Below are 24,083 nucleotides of genomic sequence, written 5' to 3'. Positions count from 1 at the left end.
GCAGATGCTCTTTGGTGCTCTCCTTGGTTGAATTATTTGTGTTTTCCTTCGAGCAATCAATCATATTGGTGATACGTTATGTTGCTTTTGGAAAAAGAATTTGTTATGTACTATCATCTTCACACAAACCAAAAACCAATCCAAACCAACCCACCACTGGTCGGTTTCAGTATGCAATTTTGCCCAACCGGCTAGGTATGTTTGGTTTTGTTTTTGGCCCAAAACTCGACCCAAACCAATCCATGCCCACCCCTAATCTAAACTCATATGCATGCATATCGTTACACTAAATAACAACAAAGTCTTATTTCACTAAGTGGGGTCGTATATGAATCATAAAACATCATTATGCTTGATTTTGATTAGTTATCGTCAAATTAGTTTAAATTTTGAGATTAGTGAGACAGGTAGATTAAATTAAAATCATCAAACAATAATCAATAATGTATTGAGTATCACCGTCACTTTAGTGTCGTGAGCAAAAATATGTCCAAAATCAAAGGCTTTAAGTTGGTGACTTGATGAAATATTAGTTGGAGTTGAAATTGATTGAATTTTGAAAAGGAAGATAAAAGTCGAAAATATGAATTTTAGCCCAAAACACATTTAACTATCCCCAATCTGTTGAATTTGAATACCCACAAATGGGCTCATTTTAGCCCAATTAGATGGCCCAACAATATCTATACATTCTCGCTCTCTGAACTCGCAACAACTCTCTCCCCTTCCCCCATCTCGCGGAAACTGAAAAACTCTCCGCGCTGTACCCGTTTTTCAAAAGTTTATCCACGAAACGTAGAAAAAAAACCACAGTGAAACGTTTTCTTCTTCAAATAATCAGCTGCCTGCACTGGTACAGTATCTTTCTCTCCCTCGTTAGAATAAAGTATGAATTTTTATTCGTTTCTTGGGTGTTGAGGAATCTAGGGTTTTCTGCAGTTGTTTGGTTTTCTTGTTTTTAGGGTTTTGAGTTGCTTTGATCGAATTTGGGGTTAGAGAGTTGCAGGAATAAAAAAAAAAGAATAATTATTTGTTTGGGTTGTTTAGTAATGCTTTAGATCTGTTTAAATTCGAGACGTTTAACATTAACAATGAAGTTTCTAATTGACCGAATGGTTGAAAGTTTTTATATTTTGGTTTCCCCAATTGCAACTTAATTTCTTGGGTTTTTTTTTTTATTAATATTAATTTTTGCTTAAAGAGGTGAACTTGTATGAAATTATGACTTAATCGTTATAGCTTTTGTGGAATGCATTGGCAACTCTGTGGTATGTGCAGTGCGGAGCAGGGATAGTTTACTTTTTGGTTAGAAAATGAAGCGGAAGCGAAAGAACAAGAAAGGAAAGCCCAAAGGGTCTGTGGGGGGAGGAAATGAGGCGGTTTCAAGTGGGGCTATCGTAGATTTGGAGGATGGTACAAATATGGATGAAGACGGTAATTACGATAATAAGTATGAGTCTGGAATGGAAGTTGATACCCCTTCGTCGACTGGGACTGATCAGCATATCAATCTTGCCAATATTAATCCTGACGGTTCAATTGATAGGGGGGTTGGGAAATCAGTGGGAAGAGTTAAAGTGAAGCTTAAGACTTCGAGAACAATGGATTCTCAGCCTACTTCATCAGATGCATACACTCAAAGTGATACAGATAAAAGTGGCCAACAAGTTGGTTTGGAAAGACAAGGTCTGGTTTCTGAGAAAATGGAGGATAGTGCCAATTCATTGCATGAAGTAAACGTTGGTGCTTCTGTGAACACGTCGAAGAAAACTGGGGGTATAAAGATTAAGTCATCAAAGGTGTTGGGGTCTAGTGTCAACCACAGTACTGATCCTGTTCCTGCACGGACTGAGAGTCCACATAAAAGAGAATCAAAGATGGCTGATCAAAGTTCTCGATATAATAAGCAAGAATTAGATACTGCACTGACGGTATGTTGAGAATTTTGAAATAGATCGTATTTCTTTTGGGTCATGTAAACCTTTAATTTAGTGTCATCGGTTTCTGTTTCAAGTGTGCTTTTGTGTACGTACTTATATTTGTCTTCACTTATCACGTACACAGATAATAAAGAAGGTGATGAAAATGGATGCTTCTGAACCCTTTAATGTCCCTGTGAATCCTGAAGCTTTGGGAATACCTGTAAGTTTGATTTTCGTTTGTACTCAATGTACATGCATGTTTTGGTCTTCATAGCTAGAAGGTGAAAAATGCAAAGCATTAAGGGAAAAAGGTGAAAAATCCTCAATAACACTCCTACATTCCCTAAAAGAGAGAACTTCTGAAAATTCCTTGATAGGCAGTTTAAACTGAAGCTCACATTGTCACAAAATACATTATTCTCCTTAAATTACTAAATCCTATGAAGCACGGATACATTGGTCACCCATGTTTACAGAAACAAAGGAAACAGCTGCTCATGGTGCGTTGAATACCCACGTTTTTCACAAAGTATGCACTAATGAGAAGAGAAAAAATTTTGGTTGCTTTCAACAAATCTTATGTTAAATTGTTAATTTTTAGGAACTGTAAATGCTTTTCAATCTCTTCTCTTCTATCAGGCATGTTCCTTTTCCATGAAGTAGGCATTGTAAGCTTGTTCTGGTTTTTTATTCCTTTTAATTTTTGGGATATTGAGGGCTTCTCAGAGGGTTGTGGCACCAGATTCTGTTTCCTTGGCTGGATACTACCTTATATTTGTTATGCCTGAGGCTTGATTCATTTGTATAGCCCATTGTTTTACGTATATGCTTTTTAATGGGATGTGATACAAGTGGGCCTGATGGGTTGGTCTTCAGAGCTAGAATCACGAAATGATTTTATATGGATGTTTTCAAAGTGTAACCATGCTCCCTAATGTGCAAAGCATATGCATACCGATTATTTGCTAGACTTCTGTGTGCCTCAATTGGATGATCACAAGACTCCTACAAGTTCCCGTTGTGACTCAAGTCCATCAAAAGTGCTTAGTTTCGAGGAACTATATTGATAAGATTATTGAATAGTTTATTTATGTTTATTGCATGCGACTCTTGTCAGATACACATTGCACACATATTTGAGCTTGAACCTTTTCTTTTTCCTTGGTAGGTTTTTTTTGTATGCTCCATTTCATCTCTTTGAGGTTTGGTTTCTGAATGTTATGCTATGAATGCTGCATCATACATTTTCTTTTCTTCATGCTTTTATTAATGGCATTGTGTTTTGTTTTGTGGGCGTGGGGTTTGTCTGGAATCAGGATTATTTTGATGTGATAGATACACCAATGGATTTTGGAACCATATGCAACAATCTTGAACAGGGTGGCAAGTATAATAATTCCGAGGATGTTTTCAGAGATGTTGAATACATTTGGAACAATTGTTATAAGTATAACAGTAAAGGTGACTACATTTTGGATCTTATGAGGCGGGTGAAAAAGAATTTCACTAAGTATTGGACTACAGCCGGGTTGTATAATGGACAACCAAGAGGAACTAATGGTGAGGGTTTTACAGTCTTGCCTTTTCCCTTGTTGATACTTTTTAATCTTCTTTTTCTGTCCTGAATTTGACAACCAACCTCCTTTTGGATGCTAATACTGTAGCCTTCTCTGGGAATTTACCTATTACCTACCCATATATTATTGCAAGATTACCAGAGTCATTGACCCCGGAAGTAATAAAGAACTACAAGATGCACTTAAAGGCAATGGTTGTGAAACCTTATTGAAAGAAGAGGATGTAAATAATGACCGCTCCTTGATTGGATATATGTGATATGACTAATTGTAGGTTCATGTATCGAACTGTAGCTGTTGAAAAGAATAATGTAAGAATTGAACGTAATGTCTGCTAAAATGCCAAAGTATTTTATGCTGGCTCTAAGAATTTATTAAAACTAAAGCAAATAGTTTGCTCTGAAAGTTTATATGTAGTTGATGGGTTTCTCTGCTTGTAATATGCAAAGCTATGCTCAGCTATTGACTCTGCTTCAGGTGGCTTCTCTGGTTGGTTTAGATTTTTGGAGTCCCTAGTGTCCATGTTTATGACAGCAACCTGAGCTTTGTTAATTATCTTCATGCTAGGTGTTGAAAGCCCTCAAGAGATAATGGCTTCATCTGATCAGGGAAAAGTACATGTTAAAGGTGGCCAATCAAAGCAGAAAACACGAAAAGGTCATGGGTATGTTTTTGCATCTTAATCTGTGTTGATTTGTTCCTTGAAACTATCAATCAATATGATATGCAGATTGTTTCTGAGTGTAGTAATTTCGAGAAACTTCCTTTTATGGTTTAGGGTTTAGGGTTTTTGCACCTTCCTTACCGATATATGTAATCATGCGTAAATACTTTTTTTCTTTTTTTTTGTTTTTTTTTTTTGACAAGCAACGATACAGCGATTTATTAATAGGAACCAAAAATTACAAGAGGATTTATTAATGGCTTTTATACCAGCGAGCAATAGCCATTACAGTTGTTGGGCAGTAGGTTCCAAAGCTCATACCAGCATATTTATGTCATAGTATAACTAGGAGTCCCGTCTTAGCAGATAACTGGGCAAGGCTATAAAGCCGTGGTAAAAGGCTTTTCCCTTGCTACGCTTGATTACAGTGTCACACTAGTATTATGCAAAGGGATGTTTTATTTCCTGATGCTAACAACATCTGCTTTCTCATTCACTGTATTTATTTCTGTGTTTCATTTTCTTATAGTCGATAAACAATGTTTTTTTTTCTTTCTTTTTTTTTTTTCTGTGCTGAGGAGCTTAGGTACGCCTTATATAATTTTCTGGTTCCATGTAATTCCTTTCATTTATTGCATTCTCAAAACAATGATTTTAATCAATTTGACACATTTCTTGAGGTGGCGGGAATTTTTGGGTTCTGGGAGATTGTTATAGCGTATGCTTGGGTAGAGGCATGTTTCATATGATACATGCGAGTCAAAGTCAACCAAAACTGTTGTAGTTGCTTTTTCTTATAAATTGTGTATGCAGGTACTGTATTCAAGATTGTTGTAGTATGGTAATTTTTATTCCCTTAATTTTTGGTAATGTTAACATTTAGAAGTGAACATCACATCCCACAGTTCTCCCCATGCAACGAACACAAACACAGAAATTGCATGTGGTGTTGCAACTTCAAAATGATATTCAATTTGATCTCTAACTTTTATAGCATGATACTAGAAAAAGGTTTTCTTATGTTTTGAGATTTCTTCCATTTTCAGAAGGCATCATAAAGCGGATTGCTTATGTGCTATCTGTGTTCTAAAGCGCCGTAGAAGGGAGCGTGAGGAGAATGATCAAATTGCAAGGGGCCATGGAGCTAGTGATAATAGTCTTGCTCAAGAACTCAAGCAAGAGGTAAATTGGAAGTTTTAGCCAATGGATCCATTCAGAAAATGATTATTAAAGTGGGTTTTCCCTTTGAATTCCTGCAATCAGATGCATTGCTAAGTATGTAATTAAGTAAATTAGTAAATACATAAAAACTATATGAGGAATTTTAAGAGATGTCATGAACTAGTAAAATCTATGCTAATTCACCATTAGCTCTTTATTTCACATTTAAAAATTTAAATTGCAATTTTCATTCAGTGTCAATTTTTACAGATCTGATCTGCTCTTTGGAGGGTGTTTTCATTTGTATTGAAATTAGGAAGAGTAACAGGAATTCGAAATTGGAATTTTCTTAACTGTAATTTTTTTGTGAGAATAGTATTATAACCAGTTGATTTAATATTGATTGGAGCATCTTGTGCCATACACAAATGAATATTAAGAGAGAGAAGAAACTATTGGCTAATTTTTTTTCATGCTTAGGGAGTATTTCTAGGAGGACAAGCGTGTTGATATTTGAGTATTGTCTTTTTGCCTTTCCTTTAAAGGCTTGTTGCATGCTGTAAGTGTAGGGTGAGCCCATAGCTAGTTTGTGGGGTTTTTTTTTTTTTTTTTTTTTTTTGGTCATTGGTTTGAACCCAGTTTCAGAAACTTAACTAAACTTGAAGTTGTTGAGTTCTCTAGTTCTCTCTTTTATTGAAAACGTCTCATCGCAGCCACGTGACCAAAATGATTAGGCAGGGTATGGAAATTTGAGTTTGTTAGCTTTTTGCATAAATCTTACATTAGTCAATTTATTGGTAACCTGCCTCTTCCTACTTGGAGTCCATCCTTGATGATTTAGTAGGCTAAAGTACTCTGTGATGTGCAAGTTTTAGCATGGATGGCTCAAGGGAGAGTGGATACCTGTGACCTGTTGAAAAGAAGAGGCCTAATATTAGCTAATCACCTTTTTGGTGCATTTCGATTTAGCTGAAAGCATTGATCGTCATTTTTCTTAATTTTCCCATTGCCTTGGGGTTGTAGTGTATGTTATTTTGAAAGCAGGGTGTTGTGTGTTTACCCCTTAAGACGTATCTCCCATCACCAATAATTATACTTTGAGGTTTTACAGTATAAGGGACTGCCTTGGACAGTTGCCTTTTACTTGTGAAAAAAGACATTTGATAGTTAAATTGCAAACTTGGTTAATGTAAGTTCTTATTAACTATTATTGATGTATTTATTTTCATTATTGCTACTGCCGCTGCTGGTAATACTACTATTATTGTTAGACGATTATTAATTTATTACTTTTGAATCATCTCTCTTTAGGAATCTTCACTTGCGGAAAGTCCGGGTGGGAATTCATCTTCGGATATGGATGGATCATTGGAGCCCAATGCAGATGCGGAGGTAGAAGAAAAAGGAGAGGATGTGAAAATGGGGGTATCCAAGCAGCAGTATGGTCCTTCAGGGGAGAAGCACGAGGAGGAGGATGATGATGATGATGAGGGGAATGAGGAAGAAGATAGTGACACAGAGATGAAAGATGAAGATAATGGTGAAGCACTAGAGCAGTTTGAGAAATCAAGAGAAGAGCCTAATAAACAATTGCAACCGATAACAGCAGAGGTTTCCGCAGGAGTCCAAACTGATACAAACAAAGATAATACATCAATGCAGCAGGAGGAAGGACTTGTAGCAGATAAGCAACCTAAGGTATAATATTTTGCTTTCTTTGGCATCACCCATGTTTGAAAAATATTTTCGTAAATAACATCCAGATATTACAGAACCTTCACCTTTCTTCATACCAGTAGAAAGTAGATACACTTCAAATTATTATAAATATTTTTACTTAAGTAGGCAACCAGATATAGCAGGAGATACAATGGTTGGCGTCCTGGTTGAACATATATTTAACAACAATGCAAAAGAATTTCTCTATCAAGTAACAGATTCGAGGTCACAATGGATACACATCGTTTTCTTTTCTGTATTTGTTTTAACAGTCTTAGTCTAAACTGTGAAGTTTTACAAAACGTGCTACTGCAAAAGGAGCACATTTTAATCTTTATATTTTTATGAGGTTTGAAATTTGCATTTGAAACTTTATTCAATTTTGAAGGTGCATGTGAAAATTACTCACTCATGGCCTAATTCAGTCGCAGGAATCGCAAGAAAGGAGGCATAAGAAAGTGAAAGCATATGAAAGTCTGCAATTTGAGAATCCCATGCTTTTGGACCTATGTGGGACTCTCTTCCCTAACAATAGTAAGTCTATCTGGAGTGGACCCCATTCACTGGTTCAGCATCGCAGTTCTCGTACCAGTTCCATTCACGCAGCTATTAACATGCTCATGAAGTAGGTCCTATCTTTTGGGCATATGAGGTAACTGAACATATCTCGGTACATGCATGCTTGTGCAAACCAGTGTTTAGTTGTTACTGATGCGTAATGGAAAATCGAGCAGTAGGATGGAAACTCGGCTATAAATGTTCTAGATGGTAGTCTTCCAGTTCCTGTCATTCTCTACTTTCTTTCTATTTGTGTTTGGGAAGTAATAGCTTGAGATTTTCCGATTGCATACTGGTCAGTCTTGGTCGGAACCCAAGGACAAGCTGGAGACCTAATACGTTATTTACAAATCATGTAGCAGCAAGAGATTCTAAATTGGCTCTCGTAGGAGCATATGGAAATCTTATATCCATTGTATATATAGTTGTCTGACGTCGTTTGGCACTCTAGCAATGTGAGGCAAAACTCGTGCCTGTGGTTGTTTAATCCTGTGGAATTGTGGCGAGTGGTGCTAATAAAGTATTAAACTAGAACTGGTTTTTTTTTTTTTTTTTTTTTTTTAATTTTATTTTATTTTATTTTTTTATGTTTCCGAGAAGAGGAGATTCAAACTTCGGATCTCTTTCAATGACTAACGTTGTGTATGACTTGTGTACTGTTTTCATAATAAGTATTTTTGTAATGTGAATGTTTGGAGTTGGTTGTCAGGACTCAAAGAGGATTGTTGTGTATGACTTTACCAGGTCATTTTGTTTTTTTATACAAGCACTGGTCTATACTAAGCTAATTTAAACTAGGAGAGTTAGGTGTTCAGTCATACCCGAATCCATGGAGGTAAAAATGATTGGGCTGATGATTTTTGGTTTAGTCTGTTTTCAACATGTACTAGTGTCATCTCACATCTAGTCTTGGAAAACGGGTTGTGTTTGTATGATTTTTGGGTCATACTGATTATCTCAACAGGTCATGTCGTGTCAAGCCGGTTATCTTAAGGAGCTCTTAACAAATGATCTGACAAAGACTTGACGTTAACGACTAGTTTCATAGAAATTGTCATGCCTATTGATCTGGCAAACGATATCTTTACGGATGACTTGATAACGATCAAATTTGTTAACAGGTTCTTAAACCGATGATCCAATAATGATCCGACACATCAACAAATTAACCTAAAACTTGTTATTAGTGCCGTTTCTTGTTGGGTTAACAAGTTGTGCAATGGTACTACTCTAGTAATATTCTTCTTCACTTGTAAGTGATAGGTTTTAAGTATGATTTTCGTTAAAAACGAATTTGAACCACATTATTGTTAGCCTATTATGAGGCTAAATTCATCTCCTCTCCTTAGTGTAGATAATATTGTTTGTATAAAAAATAAAAAAATAAAAAAATAAAAAAAAAGGTCGTGGAATAAATGGTCAAGCCTAATCACATCCCACGTTTGGTACTCGGGAAAAAGGAGCTATTAGTATCGACAACGAGGCAAACCTTAATACGGAAATAAAAGAGTGTACATGGAATCCGCTATCGATTTCTAACCATCAACTTGACACCCTGAATCTATCCCATTGAATCAGGTAAGTGTCCTGATGACATTATCGGGCTTACTGTTATCATTGTTCCATCATTTTGTTATTCTTTTGCTGAGCTTAAGTATATATCTCCTTAATAAATTTGCAGGTACTTCCTGTTTTCTTGAAGGCTCTTCCACTAAAAGAAGATCGTGAAGAGTCCATGGCAGTGTATAGTTGCGTCTGTACTCTTGTTTTGTCATCAAATGCTCAGGTTAGTTCACTGCTCCATGATTTCAGTCTGAAACTTGTGTAGATTAAAATGATAAGATATATATTTTATACACACACAGACACACATTTATCATATGTACATATATCTCACACACGATGAGGGATCCCTCTATGGAAGCTCCATGTCTATTCGGTAGTCCTAGAAGTTGCACTTTTTTGGTCTTTTCTGTTTTTCTTGTTTTCTTTTCCTTTTTTTAATGGAGGTGACCGTAAGTTTCTTATGCACTCATTCTATGTTCCAAGCAGATCCTTTCTCTAGTCCCTGAATTGATTAATGTATTTGCTCAAGTTGTGGCATCTCCGGTTGAAACTCCTGAAGTAAAAGCACAAATCGGAAGAGCTTTTTCTCACCTGATTTCCCTCTATGGCCATCAAATGCAGCCCCTTTTGAGTAACCTCTCCCCTGCTTATGCAAATGCCCTAGCTGCATTTGTCCCGAAAAGCTGATTTGGGAGCCGGTGGCTTGCCTTCTTGTTGCATTTACTCCAAGAAGCTGTTCGATTGAGCCCGTGAATTGTGATTCTTCACCAATATTTTCTACTTGCCTTTTTTGCTGAGATTCATTTTCAATCCAAAGACTGCGGTATGTTGTTCCCGTGTTTAATAGCCGGAATGGCTGAAGTCCTGGAGGAGAACGTTGTTCTATAAGGTATGCCTGTACCCTACGGTATGAAAAGTGTGCCCTAAGAGGCTATGAACCCCATCTTGCAAATTGCTTTAACCTTCTGTACGTGTTTTTGTTCCCGTGTTTTACAGGTGATCCTCCTCCTAGTACCACCTCCATTTTTCAAGGCTGGAGATATGCTTTTACTTCTTTTCCCTATTCTCTTGTGGTATCCGTTTCCCCCGAATTTTTCCTTCCATTCTGCTGTCTGCTTTGAGCGTTCGTGTGCATTTTATTGTTTGAGTTTTACGGTTCTTCGCTGTGGGGTTTCTATAGGCTTGAAAATTTCGCCTTTCCCCACATAGAATTAGTGAAGGTGATGTTTACCCATAGTATGTCGTTCATGTGTAACACAGCCTTGTCTGTAAGTTATTGATTGCAGAATCAAATTGCCAACGGTGAAGTTGGTGCTTTCGTTTGTTGGCAGTCATACTAATAAGGTTACTTTTGTTTGAAGTCTAATGAGAGAATGCATTACTTTGCAGTTGGGATATGGGAATGGTTAATTTATGTTGTTTCATGGTTGGTAACTAATTCCAGTGTCAATCAAGAGTCGATAGGAGGGACAACTAACCCACGTTGATCAAATCCGAAAAGGGGAGTAATTTTTGCACAGTTTTTGGCTCCTGGTTCTCGTATTTGTTCAATTCAATGGTTGGAAACAAATTAAGGCTGTGCGGGTGGTGAAAAACGGCGTGCAAAAAATAATTTCCGATACTGAATTGTTGTTAGGAGATGCAGGGAATGGGAGGGCTATCTTCTACTTTGAAACAACAAACTTGAATCTCTATCTCTTTGATGTGTATTCTGATCGTGAGGAACCACACAATCGTTCGCCCAACAATATGACAGTCTTAAGAGTCGTACCATCTTATAATCCTGTGGGGAGACACTTACGCATGACATAGTATTATTGACGTTCGAAGAGTTACATATGCAAGTTTCCTTCTAGAGGGAAGCATGCATGCCAAGATTCCTCGTATTTCTCTATTTATCATGTATATCACTTGGCTCCTTACACTATTTCTACTGAACTGCAAATTATAGTGTGACACATTAGCCAAATGATTAGTTAAAATCACGAAAAAAAAAGTTTATGCAAACATATGTAAAAGGAGGAATGACTTTTACATTGAAAAAGCCAAGTATTTGTCTATCACATCAATCCACTGTAACAGCAATCTTGTCTCTTGTTGATTAGATATCCCTTTTTGATGATCAAGATGATTTAGGAAATTTGAGAAAAGCCTTAGTTGCGTAAGGAGATCTTGACTCGTGTTGGATTATTAATTTCGATGCTACTGATTACATGACGTATGACAAGTCTCTCTTTGAATCCATGACTCCTCCACAAGAGATTGTCATCACTTCGAAAAGATTATGGAGATAGCAAGAGTTAAGTCGGAAGATCAACTTGCAAATGTTTTAACAAAAGTAGTTTCGAATAGGCTATTTTGCCAAACTTGTGAGCAAGTTGGGCATGTTCAATAAATGAAACATGAAATCTCTTTAACAAAACACGGAACATGAAATCTCTTCAAATAAATCTAAATTTTTAGCTTCCGTCTTCATTCTCTTTTAGTCCCATTTCCCATACACAAATTTGAAGTAGATCAATGAACCTGTTACATTTGATTTGGCCTTCCCACGAGGATTGAATTCGAGCCTCAAGACCAACCTCAGGACCTGTTAACTAAAAATTTCATCCGAACTCTGAAAAATACAACCCTTTATCACATTCCTTTCATTTGTAACTTGAAATTTACATTTGACTCATAAAAGTTTAAATTTTAACGACGGATGGATAATCATTTTTTCTTAATTTTTGTTTTAATTTTTTTTGTTTTACAAGAACGAAATGATTATCAAATCAACAAAATAACAGAAAATTTCAATTATCGGAAGGAGCGGGAAAATATTCAGTTATATTTCCCCTTTTATATCTCTTGAGCATTTCCCTCGTTGGCCACTGGGCAATACCAACTACCAAGTTTCTGAAAGATTTGGGGAAAGAAAGAAATGTCGAAGTTTGAGTACCCGAAGCTTACTCGCTCCGACATCGTCACAATCCTCGCCGACGCTCACATCGTCGTTATTTTCGACCGCGATCTCGTCAACCCCAATCCTGATTTCGTCGCCGACCTCTACACCCGCATCCTCGTCTCCCTCGACTTCTTCCACGAGTACTTCTCTCTCCTTAAAACCTAAATTTCCCGCTAATTTGTCCACTTCACTAGAAATTCAAGTCCCTATTTTGCGTGCTTTTAATTTCAATGGTTATATGGGGTTTTGTGTTTTCCTTAGTTACAGAGATGGGTTTGGACCCAGATACTCCATTTGATTCACATTCGAAAAGTGAACAAGAATCAATGTTTAGGGGCCGTTTGATAACCATTTTGTTTTCATTTGTTTGAAAACTGTAAACTCATTTGGTAACTAAAAAAACGAAATGGATATCGAACGGGGCCTTGGTTTTTCAATATTTTATGTTTGGTAATAGAGAAGAGAGAGTCTGAGCTTCAAATCTTCGTGGGGTTTCTGATTTATGCAGGGAAGATTACGGGCAGGTTGAGTTTTCGGCCTTGGAGCAGCTCGAGAATCCGGATTTTCACATGGACTCGGTCCGGACCATGAAGCTATACAACAGAATCAAGGAAGTGGTGGCTTTAGTGGATTGTCCTAAGAAATTTACTCTAAAAGATATGATAAAACCTGAGACGGATCGGACTGAATATTTTGTCAGTGCACTTCTCAATTTCTCTCTTCACAGGTAAGATTTTGTCTTTAGTTATTCCTTTCAAAGATTTTACTTTTCGTAGTACTTGTGTGTGATGATTAATAATACTCTGATAAATTCTCGTTTGGGCTCTTCCAGTGTGATTTGAATGTAAATGATGCATGGTTAGATGATTTAATTTGTGAATATTAACAAACTTACTATAATTTGTGTGACCGTATGTTCTTAAGTTCTTAACACAGTGATGGTACTTTGTCCCAGTTGATGGTAAACTAAAACTACCGCAAGTGATCACAAAAAATATTTTCGTGCTAAGTATCCTCAATGTATGTGAAATGAATCTTCTTATTGTCATTCTCACAAGGAACAATGATTATGGAGTCACTAGAGATGCCTCCTTTGTTTTGGGGGGAGAGAGATAGATAGTGAGAGAGGGAATTTTCTTTTGGGTCAGATATATTCACAAGGAAGCACAAATCAAAATTCTCCTGAAGGAAAATAGTTCTTCCCATTTTGAACTTAATTGAAAAGAGAAAATATTTCACATATGAAAAGCTCAATTATTCTGGTTTAATTAGTTCTATCATAATTGCTTCTCACACATGATAGTTGTTTATGTTACATATCAGAGAGACAAAAATGAATATCCTTACCCAAGTCGTGGATCAATTAACTGACATAGATGAGCAACGCAAAGGGTGGGAGGACAAGATTTCCCAGGTAACTTTAATATAAAAAAGGTTCCTTTAATAAACTAAAAGGTTCAATGTCAAATATGCATCAATTCACTAGATGTTTGTGTTGTAGTTGAATGCAGAGATTGCGGACTACAATGAAGCAAGAGAAAAGGAGTTGCCTCTTGTTCAAGAGGTAGATGCAAAAGTTAAAGAATTGCACCAAACTGTTTCAGGCCTTAACAATCAGCAAAAGTCACTGAGAACTTCTCGTCAGAAGTTGAAGGAGAAGATTGGAGAAATAGAGGAAAAGGTTAGATTATTGACTGCTTGGCTAACTGATATATGCTCTAAATAGCATAAAAAAACACAAATAAATTATAAACTCTGGTAGGAAAGCTTTTGTTATTGCTGCAGATTAAGTAATTGGTAGTGTTGAATTGTTAAGAATTTGAAGACGAACAAATTTAGGAACGTCTGTTATTTCGTTATGAGAATTCATAAACAGGCATTAAAAGAATTATAAAGTGTGAGATTAGAATAAAATTGCACGGGTCCTCCTTAGACTTTGTGACATCCACCAAATGTAGTTTAATGATAACACATCTACTTCCATTGTGGTATTTGTTAGCCTGGATTTCTTATTCTTGATTGGGCCCTTTGATTGACTAAAGTTGGGCATGCTAGTGTGTGTGCATGTGGTTGCTCCCCAAAACTCTAACCTTATGTGTGTAGGAGGGAGAGTAGATGGGTCAACATAGATCAATCTTTACCAAGTGTTAGGATTGAAGAGGCGATACAACTGAAATGTTTTAAAAATTCCTTTTTAAGTACAATTATTCCCAGTCCTTATTTTCATATCTTCAGTTAAACATAGTATCAAGTCTTCAACAAGGTCAGAGATTATTCTTATTTGTATATGTTTCTTCATTTAATAAAATTCTTTTTCTTTTCAATTGATGCCGTGTTAAATTTTGATTTATTGTGATCAACTCTTCATCCAGATGTTTTTAAGTATAAATTTATGTAATTATCACTCTTCATCCAGATGTTTTAATTATGTATTTATGTAATTATTCTTCTGGCGTATTCTTTTACTACAGGTTTCTAGTGCAGAGTTTTCTTTGGTACAAAGTGTTCAAGAAAATGCAAATTTGCGCTCAAAAATTGTTCAGTCACCAGATAAATTGCAGGTATATTCTCTTCGAGTTCTATTTACTGAACGACAGTTCACCAAATAGTACTACTACATTCCTGTTGATTGCATCCCCACTCTGGGTGTTACAAGGCTCGTGAGTTTTTCTAGTTTTATTTGCTGTAGTTAAGCAATTTGTAGATTTTATATGGTCATGCTTTGGAGATCCATATGACAACCTTAACTTGTTACTGACCACTATAGGAGATGCAAGAATTTGAGATAAGATTATTAGTAATAATTGCTGCTTTTGCCTTATTCCATTGCAAGAATATTGGCATGTAGTACAACATGGAGGAACTTTCCTTCAAGATAAAGGTTGCGAGGGCTTACAAGAAGTTGGGCCACTCCACCATGGCCAATTGGTTTTAGAGCCTCAATTTCCTTCATACTAAAATATTTCCTGGCTTGCCGTGGAAGCATTCTGGAGGAATTGTTATATTCAGAATATTTATAGTACCTGCACGAATTGGTTGTCATTCGACTACCAGTCTACAAAACCTCTAATAACAAATAAATTGTTCTACCCATTGGACTCCCTTATATTATAATAGCCTGTTCTCCTTTCCCTTAGCGTTCTAACTTGACATTTTTCTCAAATATTTGTTGTGTTGCCTGTTTACCTATGATACTCGATTCCATCTTATGCATTTTCCTAATGAGGGTTTAAATTACTTGTTTCTGTACCTTACTAGGTAAAAGTAAGCTTATTATTTTGTCGATTGTGGTCAGTGTTTCTTTAGTTTTCTTTCATTGATTGCTCACCAGAGTTTTGCTCGTTTTGCAACTAAAAGAAATTATTTGTGTTTTTATTGGGCTTAAAGAGGGCTTTAGAAGAGAAGAAATCAGTTCGTGAGGAGGCGAAAAATGCTGAAAGGTCAGCGAAGCAATCTTTGGAGGAGAAGACCGCTGTTGATGAGGTTTATACAAAGGTAATCCATTATCAAACAGTATGCTGTTGATATCTGTAACACCAGTCTTGATCTATATATGATGCAATATGTCCTCATACGTTTTACCAAAAATAGATGATCTAGAAGATGCAATTTAAACAATTAGTAAGTTGATGGAAGCTTAACAAAAACTGAAAATTATATGTTTAATTTTGTTTTTAATTTAGTAATTACTAATGTGTGTACTTTAGTATAATATAACATTGTAAAGTTTTAATGGTCAGGTCTCTAAGAAATTGTCAAAACACTTGGCCCAAATGCAGGCTATACAAGAACAGGTATGCATACCATAATTTTGTATCCTTTAATGATCTTTGTGATAAAGGATTTTCACCGTCGACATTCTTATTCATGCAGTGCAAGTGGCGTTGCTTTAAACGTATTCTTTCATAACGTGCAGTTGTTTATATACTAGGTTAATTCTGCTAAATCAGTCGACAGAGACTTTAAGGCTGTAAAGGCCAAACTAAGTGACGATGGGGTTGTAAGCAAGTCTCTTCAGGCCAAACTGGTTGAACGGGAGGGAAAAGGTAGGATGAATTCTAATGTAAATTGCTTAATTAAAGTTTAGCAATCTCGATCCTTTATAACATTCGCAAAACTTATTGAGCCTCTTTCCTAGCATACCGATAGGGCTTATGATCGAAAGAAGGAAAAATGTAGATAGTGGTAAATTTTCCAACTCTGTTTCTTTTTCTCCAGTGGAACAGTTGAATGAATTAAAAAAGCAGCTAGAAAGGGAAAGAGATATGAAGTTCGAGGAGGCTTCTAAAGATTTGAATAACGTGGAGCTGGAGGTGGAATCTAGGAGGCGTGATCTAGAAGCAAGGCAAAAAGCTGTTGAAGCTGCAGTCGAAGAGGTAATTTCTGAGGTACTTTATAAATAGTGAGCCACTCTCATTCAATCTGATGTACAAATTGATATTTTAGCTTTGCAATTGGTAGGTGGATTCTATCACTTCAAAGACAGCATCAACAAAAGAATCTGGAGCAGCTGATCAGAAAGAATTAGCTTGTAAATGCAAGGAGATTATGAAAGAGGTAACGAAACATTGGTTCCTTTCCATGCTAGGCTGGCTATAGGATAACTGGATTCCTTTGACTCCACACTGAAACAATTGTTCCTTTCCTTGCAGTTCCACCAGTACCAGAACTCAATCAGGGTCCTGCTGATGGAGAGCCAATAGTTCGTTGAGCACGGAGCAAGTTCATTTGGATTTTGTTGGTCAGTTGACCGCAGAAAGTACCGCGTATCTTTCAACAAATGAGCTGCGGAAAGTTAAGGTATATATATTTTCCAGTTGTGTTTGGGTTGTGTATGCATTCATGTAGAGTGGCTAACATGATTGTTGCCACACTTTTTCTTTTGAAAGTTGGACATGTAGTAGCTAACATGTAGAGTCGCTTCAGTCGGGTGCTTTACGAAACCAACAATACTTGGCTGCATTTCCAGTTGCATCTCCTTATCTCCGTTTCAGTTGTGATTAACGATATTCACCGTGCACCTCAAAAAGAACAAGTGGATCGAATCAGAGATCGTTTGGTAATCCTATGCATCGAACAACTAAATAATCTCCAATTTGATTACTTTTTCCTTAGATGGTTTATTAAAGAGAATTACTCTAAAGTAATCATTATGACCTCTTGCCTTTATTTTTAGTATGTTTTAACGAAAAGCTTACGGTACTATTTACTTTAACGAAAAATCACATTTTTACACTAAAAAGTTAATACTGGTACTATTTATTTTACCTTTTATTTTGTCTTTATCATTAATACTTAAAATTTTTAAGTTATTTTCATTAATTTTGCTTTATTTTTATAACAAGGAGTGCACGGTGACTTTTTTAGTGCACATACAGCTGCCGTGTGACATGGTGAGTAAGAAAAGAGGGATGCTTGCGACCACTGCTGGGTCAGCTGCTCTCGCAATCACCAGTTAATTCATCGTTGACACGTGGCTGGCTGCCCTTTCTTTAGGTTTGAAGTTCCAAGTACTCTGAAAGACTTTTAGTGTTCCAATCGACCGGCTGGAGGCAGAGGTCATCGGAGGAGGTTGTTGGTTTAAGGATAACCATTAATCTCTTGTCATGGTATAATAAGTTAATAACTATGGTGATTTTTAGTTCGAAATCTAAAAACGAAGTGGTTCTGAAATCTCATAACGTTTATGAACACTGCAACACAAAACTAGAACACCTGACTCGATCCACAAGGACCCGTCATCACGTAACCTTACAGAAAACCAAGTTCATCCGACTAGAAATGTGCACTGATTGTCCGGCGGTATTTCACAAACATAAATTCACTATGTTCCGCTCACAAATTCATCTGATTCAATGCCATTTACGTAAGCTCATAACAGGTTTTAAACTAATGCAAGCATTGCATAAAACATGCCAACACTCCTCATAACCACATTCAAACATCAAAATTCTACTTATTCGTACGTTCTAGTAAAAACCAACTTCTCTACTTGACAACAACATCAAGAACTAGGCCTTAGGTTCCACGCCTCTACCAAAATGCTGCTTTTGATTCATCAATGTCAGTTTGGAATGCCTGTGCTTTGGTGTAACTCGAGTTCTTGTTCCACCAAGGAACACTTAACAAGGAAATGGGGGATGGGGGTTCCTCTATTTTCGTCTATTAAATGAAAAACAGAAATCGGAGAAAGATAAGTCCAACTACTCTAGATCTAAGAGATTGGAGCTATGCAGATGAAAGAGATGGACATTAGAACGAAGAATAGTCACTCAAGGTCAGGGTCGATGAAAAAGGAGTGAAAGAATGATAATGTTGTTAAGACGAGATCAATGTTGTCATTGGCAAAAGCGAAAATGTGGGGTTCGAAAGGCTTTTCACTTACATGAATTACATCTAGATGTCTGAAAAACAAATAGCTCCGTAACCATCTAGTACACGAGACTACCAGTAATCTCAGTATGCTCATATACAGGCAGCACCAGAGAAGCCAAAAATCAATACTAACAATGTAACAACAAGGCATAAGCAGATCAAAACTTAAATTACTAACAATATCGAACGATCACATACTCAAAGACTCAAAAGTAGCAGATATTAATAAGCATTTACCAATCCGGAAATCAAAACATGCTTCGATTTAGAACGACGAAACAGAACCAGTAGATAATGTCAAACCATAATCTGAAACTTCAAATGAAACTAATGCCTCATAAGAAAACAGTAAAAAGTCCCCACAAAGCAACCTTACTTCTCAGAAGAATTAGGCCCCCTCTTCTTCCCGAATCCAACAACTGCAAATCCAATCAAAATTACAATCAGAGCCATCCAAATTATCAACCCTTTTGTTCCCAAATCCAAAGAAACCCTAATTCAGAAAAATCAAGTATAATTAAACCGAGGAAGTGAGCAGAGGGATGAGCTGAGCTTACCGGCGGTGACGAACCTCCGGTTGTACTGCAAGCGCTTGTGGGCGCGGCCTCTGGGCTTCTTCTTCTTGTCTTGCTTGGCGACCTTCGGGGTCTGACCCCTGACCTTCCCGGCACGCGCGAGCGACCCGTGAACCTTACCTGCACAGCACTCACTCACCGTCAACGACCAATCAGATATCGCGAAAACACGTAGACAGTAAAACTGAATCAAATACCCATGGCTGATTGCAGATGCTGCTGCTATTTGCCGGCGGAGAGACTGGAGACGACGGAAGCGTTCTGTGTGCGTCTGTTTATCGCGCCTCTCTTCGCAATTAGGGTTTTGGTGGAGATATTCGTACCAATTTACAGCATTTGCCACCATGTGAACCACAAATTTCCAATTATGCCCTTTGTATTTCACCTATTTAGTGTACCTATTATTGATAAATAAATAAAAAGTTCAGTAATCTATTATATTTTATGCACTTTCATATTTTCCAGAGAAAATTGTAGAAATAATTTCTCAAATTTAATTTAATTGGAGTAATAGTTATTTAACTGAAAATTCATAACCATTGGTTCTTAACTCATTCAAACGTGCAACTATAATTTTTTTCGCCAACTTTGTCAGAATTCCTTCAAAATGTGCCACGTTGGATTTGGAAGGACCATTGCTATAATTAGATTAAAGTTGATGGACCATTACTCCAGTTGGATTAAAGTTGAGGGACTATTTCTCCAATTCAGTTAAAGTTGAACAACCATGCTACAATTTTTCTCATTTGGTTTCCATATTTGCCTTTGATTCAGCTTCACATGCGTAGCATATGACTCATTTTGATGAATGTTCTAAAGGAGTTGACGAAAATGATCCGTTTTGATGAGTTAATAGACCAATGATCATAGATTTTTAGTTGACAAACATTACTCCAATTGAGTTAACCATTGCTACAACTTCCTCTATTTTCTATATAGATTTTGAGTATATATCACTGAATTTTTAGTGAATTCCTTCATAACCTCAAGGTGAAGACAAAGTTTATGAAAAGTTCTTTTTTTTTTTTTTCTTTTTTTTTTCCGGGTATATAAAGGTTTAGAGGGAGGCTATCTCGTCCCAGAATTAGAGCATGCCACAAACCTATTTGAGGACTTACAAATGGGATCTTAGCTCTTTTTTTGTTTTTTCAAATAGCCCATTAAAGAAAATTACTAGCAGCGAGACTTGAACGTATACTTTGGTCTCACGAAGGAAATGATCTTTAACAATTCAACCAAACTTCATTAGCAATACACTTAAGACTTTATTACTCATTTAGAATCATGATTGAATATGAATTTTAATAAATTTTGTTAAATCTTTTGATTATATACACACACCAATTTCTATGGTTTTAATAAAGTCTTAAAATTTTTTTTTATTGAATACCCCTAAAATTCTAATTAAATACCCCAGACTTCTACAAACTCATGAATTTTTAAACTTTTTCCCCAATTCTACAAAAATCCAATAGAAAACATCCTACAAACTTTATAAACCCATTAAAATCTTTTGAAATCTCAATTAAATAAAACCCTAATAACATTAACGTTTAGGCGAATATATGGATGAGAGATTTAAAAGTTTCAAGAGAATGATGCCAAATCAGTAGGCCTGCAAATGTTAGATGGAGGGTATTGCAAACGTACGATATATTTGTAAATGACGTTTCGTAAATAGTTACTTGAAAATCGCTCTTAAATATCTTTGTATTACTAATATTACGCATTTCTAATTGCTGTCTAATTTAATGGTTTTTAGCAAGTTTAGAGGACCACAACACATGAGATTTTTTTTTTTTTTTTTCAAGTACTGAGTCATGTAATTTTGATGTACAAAATCAATGAGATTTGAAACAACGTAAAATATTAAGTATGTGATTTTCGTAAGATTGCTCATATCGCCTAATGAGAATAATATGTAAAAAAATATGATTTTTGTAAAGTTGCTCATATCGCCTAATGAGAACAAGATGTGCCTGTTGAAAGTCCGCCCATGTTCAGTAAAGTAAGGTACAAGTACGTTACACTGTATGTCAATATAAACAGACAAAGTATTATATTTTGACGTGAGTCGTTACTTAAGGCGCGTGAAGCAACCATTTGAATATCGAGCGCCTTTTGAAAAATTCCTCCGCAACGCACGAGCTTTGTTACCTGGATTTTATATTCGCATCGATCAAACCAAACACTAGAATTTCGTGGGGAGAAATTATTATATGATTATCATGTCTCCTCTCCTGATTAGTTTAATCCCATCCCAAGATTCCCATCTTTTTCCTCCTAATGTTCATCAAGTCTTTGATCTTTCATCAGATTCGCAGATTGCGCTGCAGCACCACCGGATTCCGCCTCCGCTGCCACCTTCCTTGATTTCCTCTGCTCATGGGAACCCCTTACCCGAACCCCATCACTCCTGCCCAAACCCAGATCGGGTGGATCGGTATTGGCTTAATGGGTGCAGCCATGGCCTCTCGCCTCCTCTCCGCCGGCTACTCCCTCACCATCTACGCTCGCACTCCGTCCAAAGCCCTCTCACTCCAATCCCAGGGCGCCCGCCTCGCCGAATCCCCGTTTGAAGTTGCAAAATCCTGCGACGTTGTTTTCACCATTGTGGGACACCCGCCGGATGTTCGACAAGTTATCTTGGAGACAAACGGCGTCCTTTCAGGCCTAAACCCGAACGGTGTCACGGTGGATATGACCACCAATCTACCCTCCATGGCACGAGAGATATCTGCTGCCGCGCGCGCCAGAGATTGCTGGGCTGTGGATGCCCCAGTTTCTGGGGCGGACGTGGGTGCTAGGGAGGGAAAACTTGGAATATTTGCCGGCGGAGATGCCGGAGTTGTGAAGTGGTTGACGCCGTTGTTTGACATCATGGGAAATGTTACCTACATGGGGGAAGCCGGGTGCGGTCAGAGTTGCAAAATAGGAAACAACATCGTGGGCGGAGTGGGGTTGGTTGGGTTGAGTGAAGGGCTGGTGTTTGCGGAGCGGGCGGGGTTGGATTTGAAGCAATTTTTGGAGGCGGTGAGAGGAGGGGCGGCGGGGTCAACGCTGATGGAGTTGTTTGGGGAGAAAATGATAGAGAGGGACATGAGGCCTGGCGGGTTTGCAGAGTATTTGGTGAAGGATTTGGGGATGGGAGTGGATGTGGTGGAGGAGGAGGAGGATGGGAGGGTGGTGGTGCTGCCAGGGGCGGCGTTGAGTAAGCAGATGTATTCAGCGATGGTGGCTAATGGGGATGGGAAGCTTGGCATTCATGGGGTTATCTCTGTTATTGACAGGCTCAATGGCAACATTAGCAAATGACTTGTAATATTTTTGTTGTTTGTTGAATAAGCCGTTGGGGAAAGAATTACCATCTGGGAATGTGATTCTTTTGTGATTAGCATCTATAATAATTTTGTGCCTTTATAATCTCATTCTTCCCACATAGCCATAACCCCAACTTCCTGTAAACTCTCTCCCTTTCGGACCTCTATTCGACACGATTTGTCATGACTTTATCATAAGGTGTGTAGAGCTTTAGTTCAGGTGTTCACACCACCACCTTCCTTGTGTTTGTTGTCTTCGGCATTGTTGCTTATTGGATGTCTCTTCCCACTAGCACACTAGCATCCCTTCATTTGTAGCTGCATGCGGCGACGACGTTTGGGGTGTTCACACCACCACCTTCCTTGTGTTTGCTGTCCTTGGCATTGTTGCTTATTGGATGTCTCTTCACACTAGCATCCCTTCATTTGTAGCTGCGGCGACGACGTTTGCGGGGCTTGTTGGAGGACTAGGGAGACAGACTTATTCTTCAATTCTGGGGCTTTGTTTGGTGTGATCTCAGGAGTCTGCAGAGGGTGTTGGTTTGCAATGGGTGGTCCTTCAATCCTGGGCTTTGTTTGGTTTGATCTCAGGCGTTTGAAGAGGGTGTTGGTTTGCAATGGGTGGTTGGAGCTCCGGCGGCGGCAATAGTATGCTAGGGTTTCTTTGTTTAGGTCTTTCTGTTGGCTCCGGAGCTTGTGTTGCTTTGGGGGTCCATATTTTGTATGGTGCTTCACTTATAATTGGAGTTCTGTTTGTGTAAATTTGTTGCGTTGCTAATAAATTTAAGGAAAACTAATGGAAATGGTTAGAAAATTTTGAGTTTTTATAATAAGGACAAAATAAAGAGTAAAATGAATAGTATCAGGATTGATTTTTTAGTGCAAAAATATGGTTTTTTATTAAAGTGAACAATACCGTGGACTTTTCGTTAAAACTCTCATAAATTTACCTTTAACCTTAAAAAATAAGGAAAACTAATGAAAAGATTTGAAAACTTTGAGTTTTAACCATAAAAAATAAGGAAAACTAATGAAAATGGCTTGAAAACTTTGAGTTTTAACGATAAGAACAAAATAAAGAGTGAAGTGAATAGTACCAATATTGATTTTTAATGTAAAAATATAATTTTTCGTTAAACTAAATAGTTTCAAAACCTTTTGGTTAAAGTTCTCAAAAAAAAAAAAAGCCATAACCCACAATCCCTACTAAATATCCAACAAAACTGCATTTGCTACTTGCTACAAAAGATCTTAGGGAAATAAGTCCCATTGACAAGGTTCATATTTTCTTTTGCTTTTAGTTTTGCAAAAAATTAGTAACTCAGTTGATTAAGAGCATTCACTATTACTCAAGGTCTTGAGTTTAAGACTTCGCTCATTCCAAGTAAACATGTCACCTAGTAAATAAGGGAGATCAAATTTATCATATTTCAATCAATCACATACGCTTAGATAATATTTTCACGCAGAGAAGAAATACCTAAAACTATGATAAACATCTTATTTTTTATGTACCTAAGTTTGAATCCCTATGAACCTGAGTTTGAATTAACTTTTCCGCACATTAGAGTATTAACTTAAATTATCGTTTTGTCAAGTAAACAATGAATGCTAGTTTAGGGGTGTTAGACTTAGACATAGAAACGCAAGTGTCAATTGTACAAAACAGGCTACAGTTATGAGAGAATCGATGACATTT

At 37.2% G+C, this 24,083-nt stretch overlaps 4 protein-coding genes and 2 long non-coding RNA genes across 10 annotated transcripts; 5 read left to right on the top strand and 1 right to left on the bottom strand.

The window, feature by feature from the left end:
• The first annotated feature begins 693 nt into the window (after positions 1-693).
• On the top strand, positions 694-8,290 carry LOC103944982 (bromodomain-containing protein C631.02). 3 transcript variants are annotated; one of them, XM_009355474.2, is made up of 8 exons: positions 694-853; positions 1,279-1,931; positions 2,065-2,142; positions 3,239-3,482; positions 4,067-4,163; positions 5,210-5,345; positions 6,636-7,022; positions 7,469-8,290. In XM_009355474.2, the coding sequence occupies exons 2-8, from the start codon at positions 1,314-1,316 to the stop codon at positions 7,670-7,672; spliced, it is 1,764 nt and encodes a 587-aa protein (XP_009353749.2). In that variant the 5' UTR covers positions 694-853; positions 1,279-1,313; the 3' UTR covers positions 7,673-8,290. The 3 variants fall into 3 exon arrangements, with proteins under 3 accessions (XP_009353749.2, XP_009353750.2, XP_048439284.1); XM_009355475.2 differs by having other exon boundaries at positions 706-853; positions 1,289-1,931; XM_048583327.1 differs by having other exon boundaries at positions 708-853; positions 1,240-1,931.
• A 727-nt stretch (positions 8,291-9,017) lies between these two features.
• On the top strand, positions 9,018-9,810 carry LOC125476716. The gene is made up of 3 exons (XR_007258012.1): positions 9,018-9,179; positions 9,283-9,387; positions 9,654-9,810. It is a non-coding gene; the product is annotated as an uncharacterized LOC125476716 (long non-coding RNA).
• A 10-nt stretch (positions 9,811-9,820) lies between these two features.
• Positions 9,821-10,564, top strand: LOC125476717. Its single transcript, XR_007258013.1, has 2 exons — positions 9,821-10,056; positions 10,164-10,564. It is a non-coding gene; the product is annotated as an uncharacterized LOC125476717 (long non-coding RNA).
• A 1,426-nt stretch (positions 10,565-11,990) lies between these two features.
• LOC103938862 (kinetochore protein NUF2 homolog) lies at positions 11,991-17,101 on the top strand. Of its 3 annotated transcripts, XR_007257931.1 has the most exons (12): positions 11,991-12,254; positions 12,623-12,841; positions 13,438-13,528; positions 13,616-13,795; positions 14,586-14,675; positions 15,502-15,609; positions 15,855-15,908; positions 16,046-16,160; positions 16,333-16,502; positions 16,576-16,671; positions 16,767-16,914; positions 17,004-17,101. XR_007257931.1 is itself a non-coding variant. In XM_048582910.1 (11 exons), exons 1-11 carry the CDS (start codon positions 12,091-12,093, stop codon positions 16,815-16,817), a joined length of 1,338 nt encoding a protein of 445 aa, XP_048438867.1. In that variant the 5' UTR covers positions 11,991-12,090; the 3' UTR covers positions 16,818-17,101. The 3 variants fall into 3 exon arrangements, 2 of the variants coding, with proteins under 2 accessions (XP_048438867.1, XP_048438868.1); XM_048582910.1 differs by having other exon boundaries at positions 16,767-17,101; XM_048582911.1 differs by having other exon boundaries at positions 11,998-12,254; positions 16,333-16,490; positions 16,767-17,101.
• Positions 17,102-18,692: 1,591 nt separating this feature from the next.
• LOC103938861 (40S ribosomal protein S30) lies at positions 18,693-19,422 on the bottom strand. Its single transcript, XM_009348903.3, has 3 exons — positions 19,262-19,422; positions 19,047-19,184; positions 18,693-18,908 (listed from the first exon to the last, which is right to left on the bottom strand). Exons 1-3 carry the CDS (start codon positions 19,263-19,265, stop codon positions 18,862-18,864), a joined length of 189 nt encoding a protein of 62 aa, XP_009347178.1. The 5' UTR covers positions 19,266-19,422; the 3' UTR covers positions 18,693-18,861.
• Positions 19,423-21,272: 1,850 nt separating this feature from the next.
• On the top strand, positions 21,273-22,576 carry LOC103938860 (probable 3-hydroxyisobutyrate dehydrogenase-like 3, mitochondrial). The gene has a single exon (XM_018645369.2). The coding sequence runs from the start codon at positions 21,450-21,452 to the stop codon at positions 22,377-22,379; it is 930 nt and encodes a 309-aa protein (XP_018500885.2). The 5' UTR covers positions 21,273-21,449; the 3' UTR covers positions 22,380-22,576.
• Positions 22,577-24,083: the final 1,507 nt, after the last annotated feature.

The sequence above is a fragment of a genome, unplaced genomic scaffold, assembly GCF_019419815.1.
Source record: "Pyrus x bretschneideri cultivar Hongxiangsu unplaced genomic scaffold, Pyrus_bretschneideri_v1 Contig2, whole genome shotgun sequence".
Taxonomy (NCBI): Eukaryota; Viridiplantae; Streptophyta; class Magnoliopsida; order Rosales; family Rosaceae; genus Pyrus; species Pyrus x bretschneideri.
This window is presented reverse-complemented; position numbering and strand designations above follow the sequence as displayed.

Excerpts from the sequence above, each read along its gene's own strand:
- LOC103944982 (XM_009355474.2), top strand. The coding sequence starts at position 1,314 with ATGAAGCGGAAGCGAAAGAACAAGAAAGGAAAGCCCAAAGGGTCTGTG. Across the intron at positions 1,932-2,064 it reads AATTAGATACTGCACTGACG|ATAATAAAGAAGGTGATGAA; the intron begins GTATGTTGAGAA and ends TCACGTACACAG. Across the intron at positions 7,023-7,468 it reads TAGCAGATAAGCAACCTAAG|TCGCAGGAATCGCAAGAAAG; the intron begins GTATAATATTTT and ends GGCCTAATTCAG.
- LOC103938862 (XM_048582910.1), top strand. The coding sequence starts at position 12,091 with ATGTCGAAGTTTGAGTACCCGAAGCTTACTCGCTCCGACATCGTCACA. Across the intron at positions 15,610-15,854 it reads TTGATGAGGTTTATACAAAG|GTCTCTAAGAAATTGTCAAA; the intron begins GTAATCCATTAT and ends TTTAATGGTCAG. Across the intron at positions 15,909-16,045 it reads TGCAGGCTATACAAGAACAG|GTTAATTCTGCTAAATCAGT; the intron begins GTATGCATACCA and ends TTTATATACTAG.
- LOC103938861 (XM_009348903.3), bottom strand. Across the intron at positions 18,909-19,046 it reads CCGGAGGTTCGTCACCGCCG|TTGTTGGATTCGGGAAGAAG; the intron begins GTAAGCTCAGCT and ends TTGGATTTGCAG.
- LOC103938860 (XM_018645369.2), top strand. The coding sequence starts at position 21,450 with ATGGGAACCCCTTACCCGAACCCCATCACTCCTGCCCAAACCCAGATC.